This window comes from Bos taurus, chromosome X (assembly GCF_002263795.3).
Source record: "Bos taurus isolate L1 Dominette 01449 registration number 42190680 breed Hereford chromosome X, ARS-UCD2.0, whole genome shotgun sequence".
In the NCBI taxonomy this organism is placed as follows: Eukaryota; Metazoa; Chordata; class Mammalia; order Artiodactyla; family Bovidae; genus Bos; species Bos taurus.
The window spans coordinates 89,992,205-90,011,849 of NC_037357.1; the positions used below are offsets into that span (position 1 = coordinate 89,992,205).

At 43.1% G+C, this 19,645-nt stretch overlaps 2 protein-coding genes and 1 long non-coding RNA gene across 8 annotated transcripts in view; 2 read left to right on the plus strand and 1 right to left on the minus strand.

Moving 5' to 3' along the window:
- LOC132344319 (uncharacterized) overlaps nt 1-11,244 on the plus strand; it is a 28,568-nt gene extending 17,324 nt beyond the window's left edge. The window contains exon 5 of the long non-coding RNA XR_009493567.1: nt 10,269-11,244. This is a non-coding gene — a long non-coding RNA (uncharacterized lncRNA). The remainder of the gene's footprint in view (nt 1-10,268) is intronic.
- LOC100297099 (P antigen family member 3) overlaps nt 1-19,645 on the plus strand; it is a 418,811-nt gene that overhangs the window by 227,249 nt on the left and 171,917 nt on the right. The window lies entirely within an intron of this gene.
- The window catches only part of LOC100297779 (fibrous sheath CABYR-binding protein), a 154,990-nt gene that overhangs the window by 74,841 nt on the left and 60,504 nt on the right, over nt 1-19,645 (minus strand). The window contains exons 5-7 of the mRNA XM_010821975.4: nt 2,478-2,557; nt 1,864-2,002; nt 1,340-1,465 (exon numbers count right to left, since the gene is read on the minus strand). Of these exons, the coding sequence (XP_010820277.2) occupies nt 1,340-1,465; nt 1,864-2,002; nt 2,478-2,557 (345 nt within the window). The remainder of the gene's footprint in view (nt 1-1,339; nt 1,466-1,863; nt 2,003-2,477; nt 2,558-19,645) is intronic.

A 19,645-nucleotide genomic window follows, 5' to 3' on the forward strand; every position in this document is an offset into this window, starting at 1 on the left:
AATGGAAAAAAAATGTAAAGTTAAAATATTTAGAAGGCTAATACACAGTAAATTCTTCCCTAACTATGAAGTTCCTCCTTTAAAATCAGAACCATGCACTTCATTGTCAGCAAGTTCGCGGGAAGAACTAGAGTTACAATTTTTGGCCTTCAAAACTTTTTAAACTCATGTATCAAAGAGGAAAAATAACATACTTGATATGGTTAGAGAAGATTATATCATGAGGCTCAGATTTTTATTAGTTCTTTAAGAGTGAGAGTGGGGTATATGGCAAAACCTTCATAGTATTGTAAAGTAATCATCCTCCAATTAAAATAAGCAACCTCCCCCCCCCAAAAAAAGACCAAACGTGGGGGCAGGTAGTGTGCTTAGCATATGTATCTTACTCACACCTGCCTTGAATATCACTGACTAAATGCACTCTCTCAACTTGATCAGCCACAGAAACAGGAAACTAGACTATCTTTGGCCGTTTTATTATTCAGTTGTTTCATGCTTCCCTGGGGAAAGGATTTAAAATGCAACTATTTTTTAAAGAGCTAGAGAATTCAGAATTTGAGAGAACTTAACATACATCAAGCAGAATGTTGGCTCATTTTCTTTTATAAAAAATTAATTAATTGATTTTAATTGGAGACTAATTACAATATTCTGGTGGGTTTTGCCATACATTGACATGAATCAGCCACAGGTGTACATGTGTCCCCCGTCAGAAAATGAAATCTCAATTCCCCTGTTATAATTTGACTCAAGATGACATTTTATGATAAATACATCATACAAAACAGAGTATTCTTGTATGCATTCCATCAAAGAGAATCAGAGAATGCAGAAATTAGCATTGAAAGATCAGCATCTTCGTGTATCTGTTCTGAATTCACAACTTACATGAGTAAAGTTGAGTTTAGAAGTTAAGGGATTTCACAGAATCACACACATTATGCTAAAGCTGGTACTAGAACCTACTTGGATGCCTAAGCATATTTCATGTAAACTGATATTTATTACAAATGCATTCCATATTTGCTACAAGCAGAAATTATAAAAAAACCTGAAAATTATTAGCTATTGCTTAAAGTACTTATACTCAAGAGAAGAAAACAGTTCCCTATTTTCAATTCGATATGGCTTTGATCCTGTCTGTTTCTTTATTTGAAAGTCTGTAAGTCTTTCAAATAAAGAAACAGACAGGATTCAGGCATCTGGGGTCTGAACTATCTTTCAAAGAATATGTGAACTCTATTATTAAAATAATAGTAATGATCCCTGTATATTAGTAAAGATATAATATTCTGAAAAACAGAAACCACATAAATTACTTTCTGAATGGATGACATACCTGCTTCTGGCATTTCAACAGGCTCTGTATTTGATGCAAACTCCTCCCTGACATCAGGACCATCTCCACCTTCACCCCCAGTCTTTGCCAGAGCCAATTGCTGGAGAGCAGCTTCCAGGCCAGAATCTTTAAAAAAATGCATCAATTCAGCTGTAAAGCATACAATATAAACAAGGGAATGATGATATTCATTCCCTCGGTGTTATGAATTAAAAGCCTTAGGTTAGTATGCTAAAAATATGATGTATAAGAACCTCAGGAGCATTCTTCTGGGAATGTTTTGCTGGAGAAAAAGGAAAGCAGAATTTTCCGAATGTTATTACCATTTTCCTTTTCCAGGGTTGTCCTCAGACAACTTAGTTGCCCCCTTCTCTTCGTCTTGAAAACAAGGGAAAATTTGAGCGACCACACTGACCCGCAAACTATACTCTCCTCAGTTTTTTAGGAACTGTCTGAAGTCCTTTTCTAATGTTTCCTTTCCTCTTCTTACTGGTTATGTCTTAAGGCATGACACACAGATACACTTTCAAAGGGATCCTTCTCCTCTTCTTCATCACGATTCACTGGATCCTCTCCATGTACTTCTTCCTTTCTAGGTGTGAGATCCTGAATCTCAGCTGGCGGTTCCTCTTGTTGAGGCTGCTCAACACTGGGCTGCTGGTCCTAGTAGAGAGTGCATGCAAATAAAAACTTTTGTTGTTAATACATGTAATAGCATAAATATACATAATACATAGATATATCTGATCATAAGTAAAACTAACAACATTTTCCCAACATAATTCTATGTACTTACTTTTAATAAAGTTACTCTTCCCACAGAGAAGAGTTAGCTCCCATAAGAGTTACCCAGGATGACTTTGGAAGTTATTTAAATCTATGTTGGGATGGAAGTATGCAGCCTGTTGTTAACGAGCAGGAGGAGGGAGTCACTGGGCACATTTCCAGGGAATTTAACAGTATAATCATCCAGGCAACGCCGGACTATAATATATCTGGATCAATGTTCCTTCCTATGACAAATTCTCACCCTTTACAAGCATGGAAGACCTTTATCACCACATCTGTACTACTTAACATCATTTTCTCAAAAATTAACTTGTGCTAATAGAAAACACCAAATGGTAAGGTTACTCACAACCACAGGTTCATCCACCTGGGAGCAATCTTGCTTTGTAGGTCCCAATGTTGATGCCACTTGCCCACTCATATTTCTCCCTGAAAGCAGAATATTGTGATTTAGAAAATGTATTTAAGAGTACAGCTATATTTGATCACTTTTATGACCTTATGTTGACTTGTTTTTTTTTTTTTAATGTGAACATACTTTCAAAAGAAAACTCTGGTTAAGTATGAGTGTACATGCATTTCAATTACACCAAATACAGTCGCTTGCAAAGCCATTTGTGTCTTTGCGAAGCTGGCAGAGAAATCACCTTAAGGTACACAACAAGGCTGAATTTTTGTGAGGACGTTTGATTTCACAACAGACTTCTCCATCATGAAGATCTTTAGTGAAATACTGCTAGGAATTCAAAAGCTCAGGACTATTGCTCATGTCACACTCCTATTCACCAGACCTATTTTCCCCAACTCCCTTGGAATTCAGTTGGAACACGAAGAAAGGCTCAGTCTTTACAGCCTGACTATGGCGATTTTCTCAGTATCTGGGGCTGAGGTGAGGCTGCATACAGAGCAACCGGTCCACTCTCTCTTGGCACCTTACCACAAAACCCGCGATACAGTCATAACCCCACTGCGGTCCGGTTTCTAGGCCTTTCCTTAATCGCCCACCCCGCCCCCTGCCCAGGTCCCACTGCCGGCCCCAGATTCTGTGCTCTGTCGTCAGTTTCAGGGCCCCAATGAACCAAATATCTCAAATAGCACCCCCAAGTCTCCCCCCACCATCATCCTACCCGCTGCCCTCCTCTGCCCACTGCCCTTCCTCTCCTGCCCCCAAGGCAAGAAGTATGGCCTCGCAATACTTGTGAGGAGAAAGATGACTACCTTGAGGGCCTTCCTCCTCAACGGCCCTAGATCGCACTGCCCAACCCGCGCGAAACTCACTGGCTCCCCCTCACATGCACACGCACTTAAATGCCAGACAGGACAGACCTGTGAACCCACCTGGTGAGTCTCAAATAGTGAGAAAGAACCGGGACTGAATAAACAGACCCGTCTCAGGCCCAACGCTCCTCACAGAATGCTCATGAAGGCGTATGCGCACCAAGGCGCATGCGCAGCAACGGATGCGCACGCACACACTGCGCATGCTCACTGAGTTGGGCCTGTGCAGTGCAGGTTGCAGTTTTCCTGCTATTGAGGTAGAGTCCTGGAACCGCAGGGTCTCTGGAGGATGAGAAAGGGGCTTGAAGGCTATATTTTTTTCCTCCCAGTGCAGTCTTTCTTATGCATCCACAACCTGTGGTGATAGGTAGTCCCAGGTTACCCTTAGTGGAGAATGTGTCTCAGAAAGACAGTCATGACAGAAATAGATATTACTTTTTTAATACCTATTTTTATACGTTCTCTGATGAACCATTTCCTTCTCTGCGTCTGGGTTTTCCTTCTTCCGTCATACTCCCAATGGCTTTACTCACTTCCATGGAATAAGTATATAAATCGATGCCTCTGTTTCCACTTTTTGCTTGGTGCACTGCACATTTAAATCTCTGAACTGGTAACTAGTTTCTCTGAATATACTTCTGGTTCCTATACAGTATTGTTCCTTTAGCATCGGACTTCACTTTCACCACCAGATACATCCACAGCTGGGTGTTGTTTCCACTTTGGCTTAGCCTTTTCATTCCTTCTGTAGCTATTTCTGCACTCTTCTCCAGTAGCACATTCTTCTTATTCTATTATAGCAGGAATTTTCGTACTTACTAGGAGTTTTAATTTTACCCAAGAGAAAGGAAAACATGTTCACATGAGGACCTTTACTCAAATATTCTACTCATGTACTCCTAATAGCCAAAACTAGAAACAGCCCAACTCTTCAAAAACTGGTATATAGAAGAAAGAAAAACAAAAGAGCTTACTTGTACAAAAGAACACTGCACAGTCATTTTAAAAAGAACTACTAATGCATGTAACAGCAAGGATGCATCTCAGCTTTGCCAATGAGAGATGTGAGACGCAGAAAGCTATGTATTATATGATTTCATGTCAATGGATTTCTGGAAAAGCACAACTATAGGCAGAGAAATATATCTGTGGTCGCCAGGGCAGGGTATAGGAGTGGAGGAAGGAGTCTGAATGCAAATAGCCCAAGGGAGCATTTTCAAACCAATGGGATATTTTCTACATTTTTATTGTGGTAGCATTTACACAATGGTATGCATATGTCAAAACTTGACAAACGGTAATGCTTTAAAGCATTGACTTCTATTGTATATAAATTGTTTCTCAATACTTCTCACTTATTTAAAAAAGGAAAAGGATCTTTTAAGTATGTAAATACTGGTTATTGTATCCATCTAGACCTTGAGCTCATAAACATAAAAGTCTTATTTGAAATTCTTCCCAGACCTGGCCAACTTCCAGGATTCCCTAAGACACCTTTGTACCCTTATGACAGTACACAGAAACTTGGTCTTAACCAGGTTTACAATTCCGTCTCTTCACCTCAAGTCAACATTCTTGCTGAGTTCTGTCCATTTTACTTTGAAAATGTCTAATGCAACTACTTTTTCCCATGTCCACCACATCTGCTCTAGTCCAACCCCCCCCCTCAATTTAATCGTCAACCCCCTTCTAATGGGTCTCTCACATCCACTCAGGGTGCCTGTCTCCCACTCACCGCCCTCTCCCTCCCTCTCTTACAGTTCCAGAACTGTTTATGACTTTCTAGATAAAGGCTACTGTCCTACACAAGAACTTGAAAGTATGGCCTAGCCCTTGCCCAGCTTGCTAACATCATGGAAAGTAGAGAATCCTCTTCTTGTCTCTCTTATTGGGCTTCATTCATGCCCTCCACTTTCTCAAGCTTAGATTGTCCCATATTTCTGAAGCCTCTGGTTAGTAGACTCCTTCAAGCTAGGCTTCAACAGTATATGGAACGAGAACTTCCAGATATACAAGTTGGTTTTGAAGAGGCAGAGAAACAAGAGATCAAATTGCAGCCTTCATTAGATCATTGGGAAAGCACGGGAATTCCAGAAACACATCTACTTCTGCTTCATTGACTAGACTACCTCAAGGCCTCTGACTGTGTGGATCACAACAAACTGTGGAAAATTCTTAGAGATGGGAGTAATAGACTAGCTGACCTGTCTCCTGAGAAACCTGTATGAGGGTTAAGAAGTAACAGTTAGAATAAAACATGGAAAAACAGACTGTTTCAAAATTGGGAAAGGAGTAAGACAGGTTGTATAGGTCACCCTGCTTATTCAACTTACATGCAGAGCACATCATGGGAAATGATGGGCTGGATGACTCACAAGCTGGAATCAAGGTTGCTGGCAGAAATATCAAGAAGCTCAGACGGGCAGATCATACCACTTTAATGGCAGGAACTGAAGAGGATCTAAAGAACCGCTTGATGAGGGTGAAAGAGGAGAGTGAAAGGGCTGGCTTAAAAGTCAACATTCAAAAATATAAGATTATGGCATCCAGTCCTATCATTTCACAGAAAACAGAAGGGGGGAAGTGGATGCACGGACAGATTTAATTTTGGAGGCTCCAAAATCACCATGCATGGTGATTGCTGCCATGAAATTAAGACACTTGATCCTTGGAAGAACAACCATAACAAAGCTAGTATGCATGCATGCTCATTGCTTCGTTGTGTCTGACTCTTTATGACCCCATGGACCGTAGCCTGCCAGGTGCCACTGTCCATGGGATTCTCCAGGCGAGAATACTTTAGTGGATTGCCATGCCCTCCTCCCATGGGGCATGGCAAGGCATCTTCCCAGCCCAGGGGTGAAACCCATGACTCTTACATCCCATGCATTGCAGGGAGATTCTTTTTTTTTTTTCCCCACTTTATTTTTTAATTGAAGGATAATTGCTTTACAGAATTTTGTTGTTTTCTGTCAAACATCAACAAGAATCAGCCATAGGTACACCCATGCAGGTGAATTCCTTACCACGGAGCCACCAAGGAAGCTCATGTCAAACCTAGACAGCATAGTATAAAGCAGAGACATCACTTTGCCGACAAAGGTCCATATAGTCAAAACTATGGCTTTTTCAGTAGTCATGTACAGATGTGTGAGTTCGATCATTAAGAAGGCTGAGTGACAAAGAATTGACGCTTTAGGTTTGTGGTGCTGGAGAAGACACTTGAGAATCCCTCGGACAGCAAGGATATCAAAACAGCCAATCCTAAAGGAAACCAACTGAATATTCACTGGCAGGGCCGATGCTGAAGCTGAAGCTCCAATACTTTGGCCACCTGATGGGAAGAGCTGACTCACAGGAAAAGACCCTGATGCTGGTGATCAGGATGGGAAGCGTAATGCAGGTTATGCCCTGGTGACTGCTGAACAGGTTTTAGAAGCAAAATCTCTCCCCCAGGGAACCAGTGCTCAGTTAGCGGAACTTGTGGCTCTGAACCGAGCTCTGCTGCTGCTGCTGCTAAGTCGCTTCAGTCGTGTCCGACTCTGTACGACCCCATAGATGGCAGCCCACCAGGCCCCCTGTCCCTGTGATTCTCCAGGCAAGAACACTGGAGTGGGTTGCCATTTCCTTCTCCAATGCATGAAAGTGAAAAGTGAAAGTGAAGTTGCTCAGTGGTGTCCGACTCTTTTCAACCCTATGGACTGCAGCCTACAAGGCTCCTCCATCTATGGGATTTTCCAGGCAAGAGTACTGGAGTGGGGTGCCATCGCCTTGTCCCGACCCGAGCTCTAGAGTTAAGCAAAGGGCAGCGAGCAAATATCTACACTGATTCTAAGTATGCTTATTTGACTTTACACGCTCATTCTGCAATATGGAAAGAAAGACAGTGTAAAAGGACAACAGGAGAACCTATTAAGCCTTTCAGAGAGGTGCAGAGACTTTTGACTACTATATATTGTCCTAAAGGAGTAGCTGTTATGCATTGCAAAGGGCACAGCAGGGATGGGAGTAAAGTAGCTGAAGGTAATCAGCTGGCTGACTGTCAAGCAAGAAAAGCGGCACTTTAGGAAACCCCTTCACTGCAGATGCCTTTGATCTGGACAGGTCCCGTGTAGCAGGAAAACCCACAATATACTGAGGAAAAATTAGAAAGATATGAGAAAAGAGGAGCAAAGATTACTGATAAAGGATGGCTACAGTCTGAGGATGGACGATTAATAATTCCTGAAAATACTCAATGGAAAATTCTTAAGGGTTTACACCAGAGTTTTCGTTTAGGTGTAGAGAGTACTTCAGGTCAGTTCAGTTCGGTTCAGGCGCTCAGTCGTGTCCGACTCTTTGTGACCCCATGAATCGCAGTACGCCAGACCTCCCTGTCCATCACCAACTCCCGGAGTTCACCCAAACTCATGTCTATCGAGTCTCTGATGCCATCAGGCCATTTCATCCTGTTTCGTCCCCTTCTCCTCCTGCCCCAATCCCTCCCAGCATCAGGGTCTTTTCCAATGAGTCAACTCTTTGCATGAGGTGGCCAAAGTATTGGAGTTTCTCTGCAGCATCAGTCCTTCCAATGAACACCCAGGACTGATCTCCTTTAGGATGGACTGGTGGGATCTCCTTGCAGTCCAAGGGACTCTCAAGAGTCTTCTCCAACACCACAGTTCAAAAGCGTCAATTCTTTGGCGCTCAGCTTTCTTCACAGTCCAACTCTCACATAGATACATGACTGCTGGAAAACCCATAGCCTTGACTAGACGGACCTTTTTTGCCAAAGTAATGTCTCTGCTTTTTAATATGTTATCCAAGTTGGTCATAACTTTCCCTCCAAGGAGTAAGCGTCTTTTACTTTTGAAAGGTTGTTGCTGAAGGAAAAGACGCTGGGATTCTTGGCCTCCGGAGGAGAAGAATTCATTCCAGGGCCAGAGACGAGGCTTGATCACTCAGAGCTTTTGTGTAATAAAGTTTTACTAAAGTATAAAGGAGATAGAGAAAGCTTCTGACATGACATCAGAAGGGGGCAGAAAGAATACCCTCCTGCTAGTCTTCAGCTGGATGTTATATATAGTCACTAGCAGTCTGTTAATGAAAGAAAGGAATGTCTTAAAACTCAGAATGGTACCAGGCCCCTCATCCATAAGATGTATTTTGGGATAATCTTGGCACCAGAGGATCCATCCCTGGCCATAAAACGATTGACTTGAATGTTGTAGAAGGGCACATTACCATAAAAAATAGTTTCATTTACATAGATTAGGGGAACAATGTACTGGTTTATCAAGTAGGTTCTGAGCCATTAGGTGGAATCGACTTGAAGGCAGAGTTTGGGGTAAATGCATAGTACATTAACAGAGCTTAAGACAAAGATTTCCATAAGAAAAATGCATTAACTCAAGGTTTGAGAATAGTTAGCTTCAGGTGAAACCAGGTGTCATTATGGCAACACAGTATTTTAAGAGAAACCTCCGCTAAAATTTGTATAGAGAAGGAAAAAAATATCGGTAGTTTGTTTCCTTCTGCCGCTTAAGAGAGATAAAAAATGACACTTGCAGCCTATTTCCTCCGTTTGGAGATCCCTGGCCTTCCTGCCTGTTACCCTCTCTATTTCATGGTTGCAATCAGCATCTGCAGTGATGTTGGAGCCCAACAAAATTAAGTCTGACACTGTTTCCACTGTTTCACCATCTATTTCCCATGAAGTGATGGGACCAGATGCCATGGTGTTCATTTTCTGAATGTTGAGCTTTAAGCCAACTTTTTCACTCCCTTCTTTCACTTTCCTCAAGAGGCTTTTTAATTCTTCTTCACTTTCTGCCATAAGGGTGGTGTCATATGCATATCTGAGGTTATTGATATTTCTCCAGGCAATCTTGATTCCAGCTTGTGTTTCCTCCAGCCCAGCGTTTCTTATGATGTACTCTGCATAATTTAAATAAGCAGGGTGACAATATGTAGCCTTGACGTACACCTTTTCCTATTTGGAACCAGTCTGTTGTTCCATGTCCAGTTCTAACTGTTGCTTCCTGACCTGCATATAGGTTTCTCAAGAGAGTACTTACCAGATGGCTTCTCATTTGTTTGAAGGTAAAAAATGTAATGAAAATTTTAAAGGACATTATCAAAAGATGTTAAGTTTTTCAGAAAAATAACCCAAAGATTGAAAAGCTAGCAAAATCTGGATTACAACGAAGTCGAAAATATCCTGGAGAAGACTGGGAAACTGATTTTACTCATATGCCACAAGCTAATGGATATTCTTGCTCACAAGCTTGGGTGGATACTTTTATTGGATGGATTGAGGTTTTTCCCTGTCGTAGAAAACTAGCTAAGGACATTATCAAAAGACATCTGTGCACATTAACTCAAGAGACACATTAACTCAAGAGACACAGGACAATTGGATTAAAGTTCTACCCATAGCTGTAATGAGGGCTGGGACTGCCCCCCAAAAGGAGGGGCTGTCCCCCTTTGAATGTATTTATGGAAGGCCTTTCTTATGCACAGACATTGTTATAAACCCTGAAGCCTTAGAATTAACTAATTATGTAACTCAGCTCTCAGCTTTTCAACAAGCATTATCGGAACTCTGGAAGGTGACTCCTGACCCAGCTTCTGAGTCAAGCAAGCCTCTATTTCAGCCAGGAACTGAGGTCCAGATAAAAACATTGGGATCTAGGGGCCAATCCCTCAAATCCCTCTGGAAAGGCCCTTACCAGCTTATTCTTTCTTCTCCCACAGCTGTCAAAGTGCCAGGAATTGATTCGTTGGTGCATCACACTCAAGTTTAAGAGGTGGCACCCTGACCAGAACTAAGTGACGTCATTTTATGTCTTTACTTTCTATGCTCTGACTTTGTACTTTTCAGATGGGCCTGATACTCTGTGTGAGCCTACTTCTGCTGACTCCAAAAATCCTGAGTTTGCCATTTGATCCTCAAGACAATGCCTTCCTGTTCTGGGCTCACTCCTATGCTGCATTCCACAATGAGTCTAACTGCTAGGTGTGCAGAGTGCTCCCCTCTTCATCAGTGGAAGGCTTCCCATGGTGTACATCTCCACTTCAAGGAAAAGACTTTCTCCAAGTCTGCGAATACCTTCCACAACAATCGTATGTGATGCCTCTTCTTAATCTGATGACATTTAACAACCCTAAGATGGACTGGTGCAACACTTTGTACTTTAACTATGGACATAACGTGGCTTTTAATTTTGATTTACATTGTCTTGGTTTTATGACTATTTCACTACACATAAGGTAAATGGGTCTAGATCTAGTGGCTTTGTACCTGACATTTATCAAATATGGGATGATATGAGGTTATATGGCTAACTCCTGAAAAAGGACATCTAATGTCTACTGACCATATATGCTGGGAACAAATAGAGCCATCCCCAGAAGTTAGCCAACAACTTAATTATAATGATTGGAAACAATTGGGACTTTTGCCTCAGGAAATATGCAAGGTAATCATTCCTGAATTTTCCAACCCCAGTTCAGGTCCTCCCTTTGCCTGGCCAGGCACTGATTGGGACTGGATATCTCAGTCACGCTGGCTTGCTCCAAACGGGACCTTTGGATATGTGGCTCCTACCTATGGGCATGGCTTCCTCCTGGCTGGATAGGGAGATGCACCCAAGGTCTAGCTTTTACTCACGGCTTCATATTTTCAGAGCTTCCAGAAAAGCCTGCTAATTTACCACACCTTAAACTCGGTGGGCAAGATCTTCATTTCACTGGTGTGATTATTTGGCTGCAGTGTTTGTTCCCTCTCTGGGAACTACAGATGTTATGCTCCAAGTGGATGCTTTGACTACTTTTACTCAACAGGCATTACAAGATTCTCAAAAATCTATTTCAGCTCTTTTCTTTAAAATTTTTAATTTTAATTGGAGGCTAATTACTTTACAATATTGTATTGGTTCTGCCACACATCAACATGAATCCGCCAGGGCGTACACGTGTTCCCCATACTGAACCCCCTTCCCACCCCCCTCCCCGTACCATCCCTCCAGGTCATCCCAGTACACCAGCCCCAAGGGTCCTGTATCGAACCTGGACTGGCAATTCGTTTCTTATATGATACTATACATGTTTCCATGACATTGCCCCAAATCATCCCACCCTCTCCCTCTCCCACAGAGTCCAAAAGCCTGTTGTATACATCTGTGTCTCTATTTCAGCTCTTAATGCTGAACAAATACAAATTAGATAGGTGGTTTTACAAAACAGATTGGCCTTACATATTCTGACAGCTGCACAAGGAGGAACTTGTGCCATTATTCATACCCAGTGCTGTACATATATACGTGACATGAGCACTAATGGTACTCATTTTACTAAACACATGAACAAGATGATTCAGGCTATGGATGCTCCTGAAGCCTCAATTGCCTCACTTTGGGAGACGTTAACTAGTTCCCCATGGTGGAAAACTATCTTGATTACAATAATTCTGATTGTTCTGTTTTTGCTGTTTGCTCCCTGCACCTGTAACTGTGTAGCTGGATTTGTTTCTAGTCGCATGAAGGCTTTTAATTTACAAATGGTTGCTCAAACTCCTGCAACTGCTGCAGCTTCCTCCAGCTACTTCTTGGGACCCCTGGATCAGAGACCCTCAATATGAGGGTTAGGACAATATGTTGCCTCACCAATTTAGGGACAATGCCCCTTATCAGCTCGGAAGCAGTTATGGAGTGAGAATTACTCCCCTTTCCCTAAGCAACATAATTCTCCTAAAAGAAAACAGGGGAATGAGAGGGTAACAGGCAGGAAGGCCAGGGGTCTCCAAACAGAGGAAATAGGCTGCAAGTGTTGGACATTTTTTATCTTTCTCTTAAGCGGCAGGAGGAAACAAACTAGTGTTATTTTTTTCTCCTTCTCTATACAAATATAAAAGAGATTTCTCTTAAAATTTTGTGTTGCCATAATGACACCTGGTTCCACCTGAACTTCACTTTTTTCAAACCTTGGGCTAACCAATGCATTTTTCTTATGGAAATGCTTGTCTTAAGCTATGTTAATGTTCTATGCATTTACCCTTGACTCTGTCTTCAAGGCGGTTCTGCCTAAAGGCTCAGAACCCACTTGACAAACCAGTATGTTAAACTCATACCTTGTTCTTCTAATCTACGTCAATGAAACTATATATTTGTATGGAAATCTGCCTTTCTTCAAGATTCAAGTCAATCGTTTTATGGCCCGGGATGACTCACCTGGCGCCAATGTTATCTCAAAATGCATGTTGTGGGTGAGGGGCCTGGTGCCATTCTCTGAGTTTTGAGACATTGCCTTTCTTTAATTAGCAGACTGCTAGTAGCTATATAAAATCCAGCTAAAGACTAGCAGGGGGGCACTCCTTCTGTCCCCTCTTCTGATGTCTATGTCAGAAGCTTTCTCTATCTCTTTTATACTTTAATGAAACTTTATTACACAAAAGCTCTGAGCGATCAAGGCTTGTCTCTGGCCCCGGAATGAAGTCTTCTCCTCCAGAGGCCAAGAATCCCGGCGTCTTTCATGGTTCAGCAACAACCTTTCACTGGGAAGGATTGAAGGCAAATGGAGAAGGGGGAAGTAGAGGATGAGATGGTTATATAGCATCACCGACTCAACGCACATGAATTTGAACAAAATATGGCAGATAGTGGACGACAGAGGAGCCTGGGGTGCTACAGTCCATGGGGTCTCGTGAAAGGAGTTGGACACGACCCAGCGATTGAAAACGAACAACCACCACCACCTTACCTTTGCGTTTCCTTGCGCTGAAGAATTGATGCTTTTGAACTGTGGTGTTGGAGAAGACTCTTGAGAGTCCCTTGGACTGCAAAGAGATCCAACCAGTCCATTCTGAAGGAGATCAGCCCTGGGATTTCTTTGGAAGGAATGATGCTAAAGCTGAAACTCCAGTACTTTGGCCACCTCATGCGAAGAGTTGACTCCTTGGAAAAGACTCTGAGGCTGGGAGGGATTGGGGGCAGGAGGAGAAGGGGAAGGCAGAGGATGAGATGGCTTGATGGCATCACTGACTCGATGGACACGAGTCTGGGTGAACTCCGGGTGTTGGTGATGGACAGGGAGGCCTGGTGTGCTGCGATTCATGGGATCACAAGGAGTCGGACACAACTGAGCGACTGAACTGAACTGAACTGAACTGAAGGTGCCACAGCCCCACTTTCAACAGGGCTAAGAAGTTTCTGTGTCTGTCAGTGCTAAAGGCTGAGACTTATGTCTTTACACACTCAGCGCCCCCTGCTTAGGGTTGATGGCGGGTCCTTAGAACACTCATCACTCCCTCCCAGAGCTCAGAGCACGGAGCCTTCTCACAACAGTAATGGAGCACCCTGCCTGCTACAGAAATGGGAATTGTAGCTGTTTAGCCCCTCTTAATATGTTTTCTCCCTTTGCATTGAGTTCACTTCCACATTTCTTCTTTGAGTCACCAAATCAAACTCTTCTCATCCCCAACTGGTTACTGTAACAAGCTGCAGCTGCATCTCTATCAAGGACGGTGCATGTACCCCCTGCGCTATGTATTTTCTTCCTCGTTTCCCGTCAGAATCTGTCGACTCCCAGACATCACAAAAAGGGCTCCAGATCACCCACAAAAGGGGCGGTGCTGCAGGGGAGGCTGTGACTCTCATCCACAGCCTGAGTCAAAGCAGGACTGTGTTATAAGTGTCACAAGCTGCCCCAATGCATCATGGGAGCCAAAAGAGCAATGGTCTGAAAGTCCTAACACAGACACTTATGTGGAAGGAACACCAGTGTCTTCCTAGGGACCTGTGAGTTGTTGTTTGGTTTGGGCCTATAGAGTCAGTGACCTTTTTCACAACACTTGCAGGCTTAGCTAACCTTCCATCAGGACCTCTCTCCTCCCCTACAGCCCCCTACCTACTGTACCAAAAATCATACTTCTGACTTCAGTGTGCCGATTGGGTTTTCACCTGGCAGGGATACCAACACAACTTTTTATGCTGAAACCTCAAGATACCTGAAGAGAACGAGTTTTCAGAAAGTCCATCTTTCAATTATAATAGAAAGACTGCCTATGTAACAATGAAGATACAACAAATTAAAATATTAATAAAATGTTATTTGGAAATTATCTAGAATGCCACACTTAAGAGAAAAAAAATTTAACACGTGGTCTATTGCCTTTCAGGTCGAATCTGCATTTTAAAAAATTAGGAGATGGGCGAGGTAATGTCTTCATGATATTGTATTTGTTGTTCTGTTTATCATTACATTATTTCTATGGTTATGCTACTTTCCAGAATGATGAGGGTGGTCCACTAATATCTGTCTCGGCAAATACATGTTTAGAGCTTGCTACGGGCTAGGAACTGTTCTCTGTGATCTTTGCATGTTGACATGACACCCCATGGACTTTCATGCACTTAGGAGAAACTGTGTTCAATCCATATGCAGATCCATCATAGTGTTTCATGCGGATGGACATGTTGATCTGCCTTCTGACCCACAGTAGACTAGACACTGCACTGTATTCCAGACTGGGAGTCAGATACCACGCCTGTCTGTTTCTCTCTGTCCTGGGCACCAATCTGTCTCAGCTCTTGCCAGCTAGGTGACTTTGTACAAATTCATTCACCCATTAATGTCTTTGTGTCTCTGCTCCTCAACTGCAGAAAGGGATGATAGCATTAAAAATGCTCACCTTACAGTGTTGCTATGAGTACTCAAAGACATTTGAGTACATATGGAGTACATATGTACATTGTGTACCTATGGAGAGCTAAGCACGATCCAGAAGGGTGAGCTCTCTCTTCACTTCCGTTTCTGCTTGTACTCATATCCCCATGTCCCTGCCCCCATGCCTTTACCTCCCCAATCCCAACTGATCTGTGTCGTCTCTGATCTGTGCCCCTGTCTTCAGACTCTGCATCCCAAAACACAGCTGAACATCTCCTCATGATTTACCTCAGAAAATATCCATATCATCACCCTTGGAATAAACAATCATGAGTATAAGTGGAAGAAATAAGAAACACAACAAAACTGGAAATGTGAAAACTACACAAGAAATAAAGCATTACTGATGATCGTTTGACTATTAACATTTTCATATCTTCATCAGATTCAGATCTTCAGATTTGATTGAGAATTAGACTTGATAAAAATAATGGCAAAAAAAGGCCATGCGATTAGGTTTCTTGGCCTTTTAATTTCCCTGGGCAATGTTTTTAAAAATTTTTATACTCATGTTCTATAACTGTCCAGTGACCACTTGCTTTCCCGTCATGATGCAAACCCTATGAAGAGGTCATTAGATGTCTAACTTCACATAGAATATTCACTAAACTTTTTCATAAGATCACATGATGAAACCCAAATATTTCCTTTAAGCTTCACAATATCCCCATAAGAAGAGGGGGATACTCACTGTGCTAAAAACAAAAACAAAAAACAAAAACCCTCCCTCATACCTCATACACTCCAATCTTGAGGCCCTGAAAGGCCTGAAATGATAGTGCAAGGTCCATGCAGTGTGTCAAAGGTGGTCTTCACATTGTGTCTCTGGAACAATCTCCAGGAAATGTGGAACAGCAATAATATTAACAACAGTAATGACAACAGTTAGAATTGACTTGGAACATACCACATGGCACGTACTGTCCTGACAATTTCTCATGTCTTAACATGGTCAGTGGTCTACATTGCCCCATGAAGTAGTTAAATTTAATCGAAGCTAGTGTTTCCATGTGGTTAAAAGAGGAATGAGGTGCAGAGGCACTACGTAACTTGTTCAGTGTCGCCCAGCAGTAAGGGAGCCACAGGTCTGGATGCACTGTGGAAAACTCTGGGTGTTCTGTATTTATTCAGTCAAGGGTAAGATCCAACAGCTACAGCAAAATATATACAATAACAGCTACCACATAACAAAAATTGATCTTACATCATAGAAATGCACACTAAATGGAAATCTGATTTCTTCAGAAATCTTTCAAATGGAGGCTTGACAAGACTGGCATCAGGATGTTTTGTAGACACGATGGTCTCAGAGCCTCCTTAGAACAGCAGACAGCATGTCAGTGAGTCTCCTAGACTGGTGGTCTTGGGTTTGTGCATCAGAGAAAGCAGGAAACCCCTGTCACATGCTCTCAATGGAGACAGAGCCAGGCAGCAGGCAAAATAAGACCATGCCTCTGCTCCGGTAGTGCCTAGACAAGTTGTCCATGTCAATCAGAATTGAGGAATTCTTTTAAAAAGTGCAGATTCCATGATCTACACTCAGTGACTCTCACTCAGTGCGTCTACAAGAGTGCCCCAGAATCTGTGAGATTTCACTACACTTGGGAAACTCTCAGGGACTTTATTAAACCCCTTTGGTAGTGAGACTGTCAGCAAAATAAGGGAAATAGAGATCAGAACAGATATTAGAGAAAATATATAGATAATCAACAAAACCCAAAGCTGGCTCTTTCAAAAGGTCAATATGAATTCATAAGTTTCCACCCATAAGAATAAAAAAAAAGATAACCAAAGACAAAACTCACCAATATAAGGAAAGAAATAGGTTACAGATTCCACATTTCCTAATCCAATCATTTCATCAAGGTGAATTGGGCCAAATCCAAGCAATGTGATGAAACCACTCGTTTTCTTTCTCATTGTCCTCCAGCTCCCCCTTCCTGCCTCTCTCCTTTGCCCCATTTCCTTTCTCCTTCTTAAGTCCTGCCCTCCATCAAGAGGAGCAATGTTATGCGGCGTGATCCCATGCCATTACAACTGATGTCCGCTGCTTGGCTGACATTCAGCATGGATGCTATCATCCCTGTAGCTGGTACACTGAAGCTCTCTGTCTCTCATGATGGACCAGAAGGTTTCACTCTAATTTCAAGTATAGGTAGGAGAGAAGGTGCAGGGCACATGTTGGAGCCTTGAGTCCTTCATCTAAGAAATGCAGAAGACCACAAACTGTAGGGAGAAACAGAAACAGCAGCACCAGGCCCCTTTCAATGAGAGCTATGTGCCAAACACAGCACATCACAGGATTCAGGAGCATGCCAAGTAGATTTCCATGCCAGGACTGTTGCATTTATTGTTCCTTCTGCGTGGAATGCTCTTCCCTTAGGTAACCCCACAGCCTGCTCCCTTACTTCCTCCAGATCTCTGCTTACTTGCCATCTTTCAGGGAGTCTTTCCCTCATTATCTCAAATAAAATAATAACATCATACCTACATACACCTTTTCCCCTGATCTAGCAATATCTTTCTTCATAGTGCCTGCCACCCTTGATTATTTACTGACCACCAAGTCTATGAAATGAGAGACTTGGTTGGTTTTGTCCTGTCCCAAACTCCTCCAATAGTGCGCAGGTCTATGGCAGGTGCTCAGAAAACATTTGCTGAAGGACAGTCTGGAGCCAGGCCCTTTACACACATTGGTACGATGCAGAGGTACCCTCCAAGATGGGCACTGGCCCCATTGTATTAATTATGGTACAAACTGAGATTTCAGGAGACAAGTGATACACTCAACAACACAGTCAGCATGTCAGGTTCCAAGCTTCAGAATCATATCTGCCAGCTTCCAAATCCTCAGTTCCCGGACAGAGACTTCACAGCCAAGAACATAAGAGGTTTTACATCTAACACAAAGACTCCAAACAGCTCAGATAGATACCCAGAGACACCAAAAAGAGCTCACTGAATCTCTACACAGAGAGTGTACAACTCGTCTCAGACCCTCAAACACAACTGAGACCATAACCATACACACTGTGACAAAGACGCTCCAAACAGACCAAAGTCTTCCAGACAGAAACAAACGAGAACTGCACAGATACTTCACATCATGGAGACTGACTCCCAAACCACTGGGACACTTACCGACCTAACACAAAACCCCCTAAACAGAAAGACAGAAGTTTTAATAACTCAAGAACACAATATAATCTTAAGATAAAGTTCCCAGACAAATGAAAAACTTGCAACCTGTGCATAGATCCCCAAGCAGCTGATAGTTTACACCTTTACACTGACCCATCCTTAAAGCAGCACAGAGGCATCACAACTTCGGACCCAGAATCCAAAGCTCAGTGATCTCACATTCTGGGGTGCAGACGCCTACACAGAGATCTCACACCCAGGGACTGAAAAGCCAGCAAGCTCCAAAGATGCACATCCCGGTATACAGGCACACATCCTTGAGGCTTTGTATTATGGCTCACAAAATCCACTGAGATCAAATATCCCATCACTCACAACCCCGCCCAAAGGCTCATGGAGATCAAATGTACCCAAGCAGCACCTGTGTTGTCACACGTAGCTATACACGATCCCAAGCTGCCAGATACAGGTTATTCTCCAGGGAGAGACACCAAACTCAGGGACCTCTCCCTGGACATGAATTGCATGCATTTGTGTGAATGACCGTGCACTGCCCCAAGTTCCAGACTGAGCGAGAGCTAAACAAGAATGAAACGCCGTCACCATGCACAGCCAGCGACTGCGCCAAACCTCGCCACTAAGCTATTCGACCCCTTTCGGAAAAGCAATAAAACTCGGAGGAAAATTGTATGTTCTGAAAAGTCGCGCACGCCAACGCAGGCGCACGTGTATACAGGCGCCTCTCGCCCTCAGTTCCAGGTCTGCGACCACACTGCCTGCAATCACGCGGTGGCCAATCACTGCCCAGAACGCTTCCCTGACTCCACACCCAAACCGACAGCCAGTCTCTCGCTCTGTAGTCGTCCCACCAACGAAGGGGTGGAGTTGAAAAAGAGACGAAGAAAGTTTCCGCTTAATACCTGTGTCCACTCGGATTCGAAAGCAGTGGGAAGATGAAGAGGAGCAAATGGGGATGGACTCAGTGGCGCCATGAGTGCCGCTGCAGGGAACTGCGGTCCGTGCCCGACGCGGTGTAAGGAGACCCTCTCTCTGTTGTCACATGCCCTCTCCCAATGGTACCTTTCAGAGTGGGTGGTCTTACCGCTACCCCTCAGTGGTACATCCCAGGACAGAACTGTTTCATCTCGCGTGCCCCTTGCTGGTGGGATTGGGGAACAGCAGATATAGATGCCTGTGGACCATTCCAGGAGAATCCACAAAGGGCAGAAGGGCAAGGTTAGGGGGAAAACCCCACAGATTCCTGCAATTTGGGACTCAGAAAAAAGTCTTCATAAACTGAAGATTACATCTCTATGGGGATCATTGTCTAGCAGAGAACATTGAAAGCATTTTATCTATGCTGGGCATTGTGATTGTTTGTGCTTTCCTGTTCAG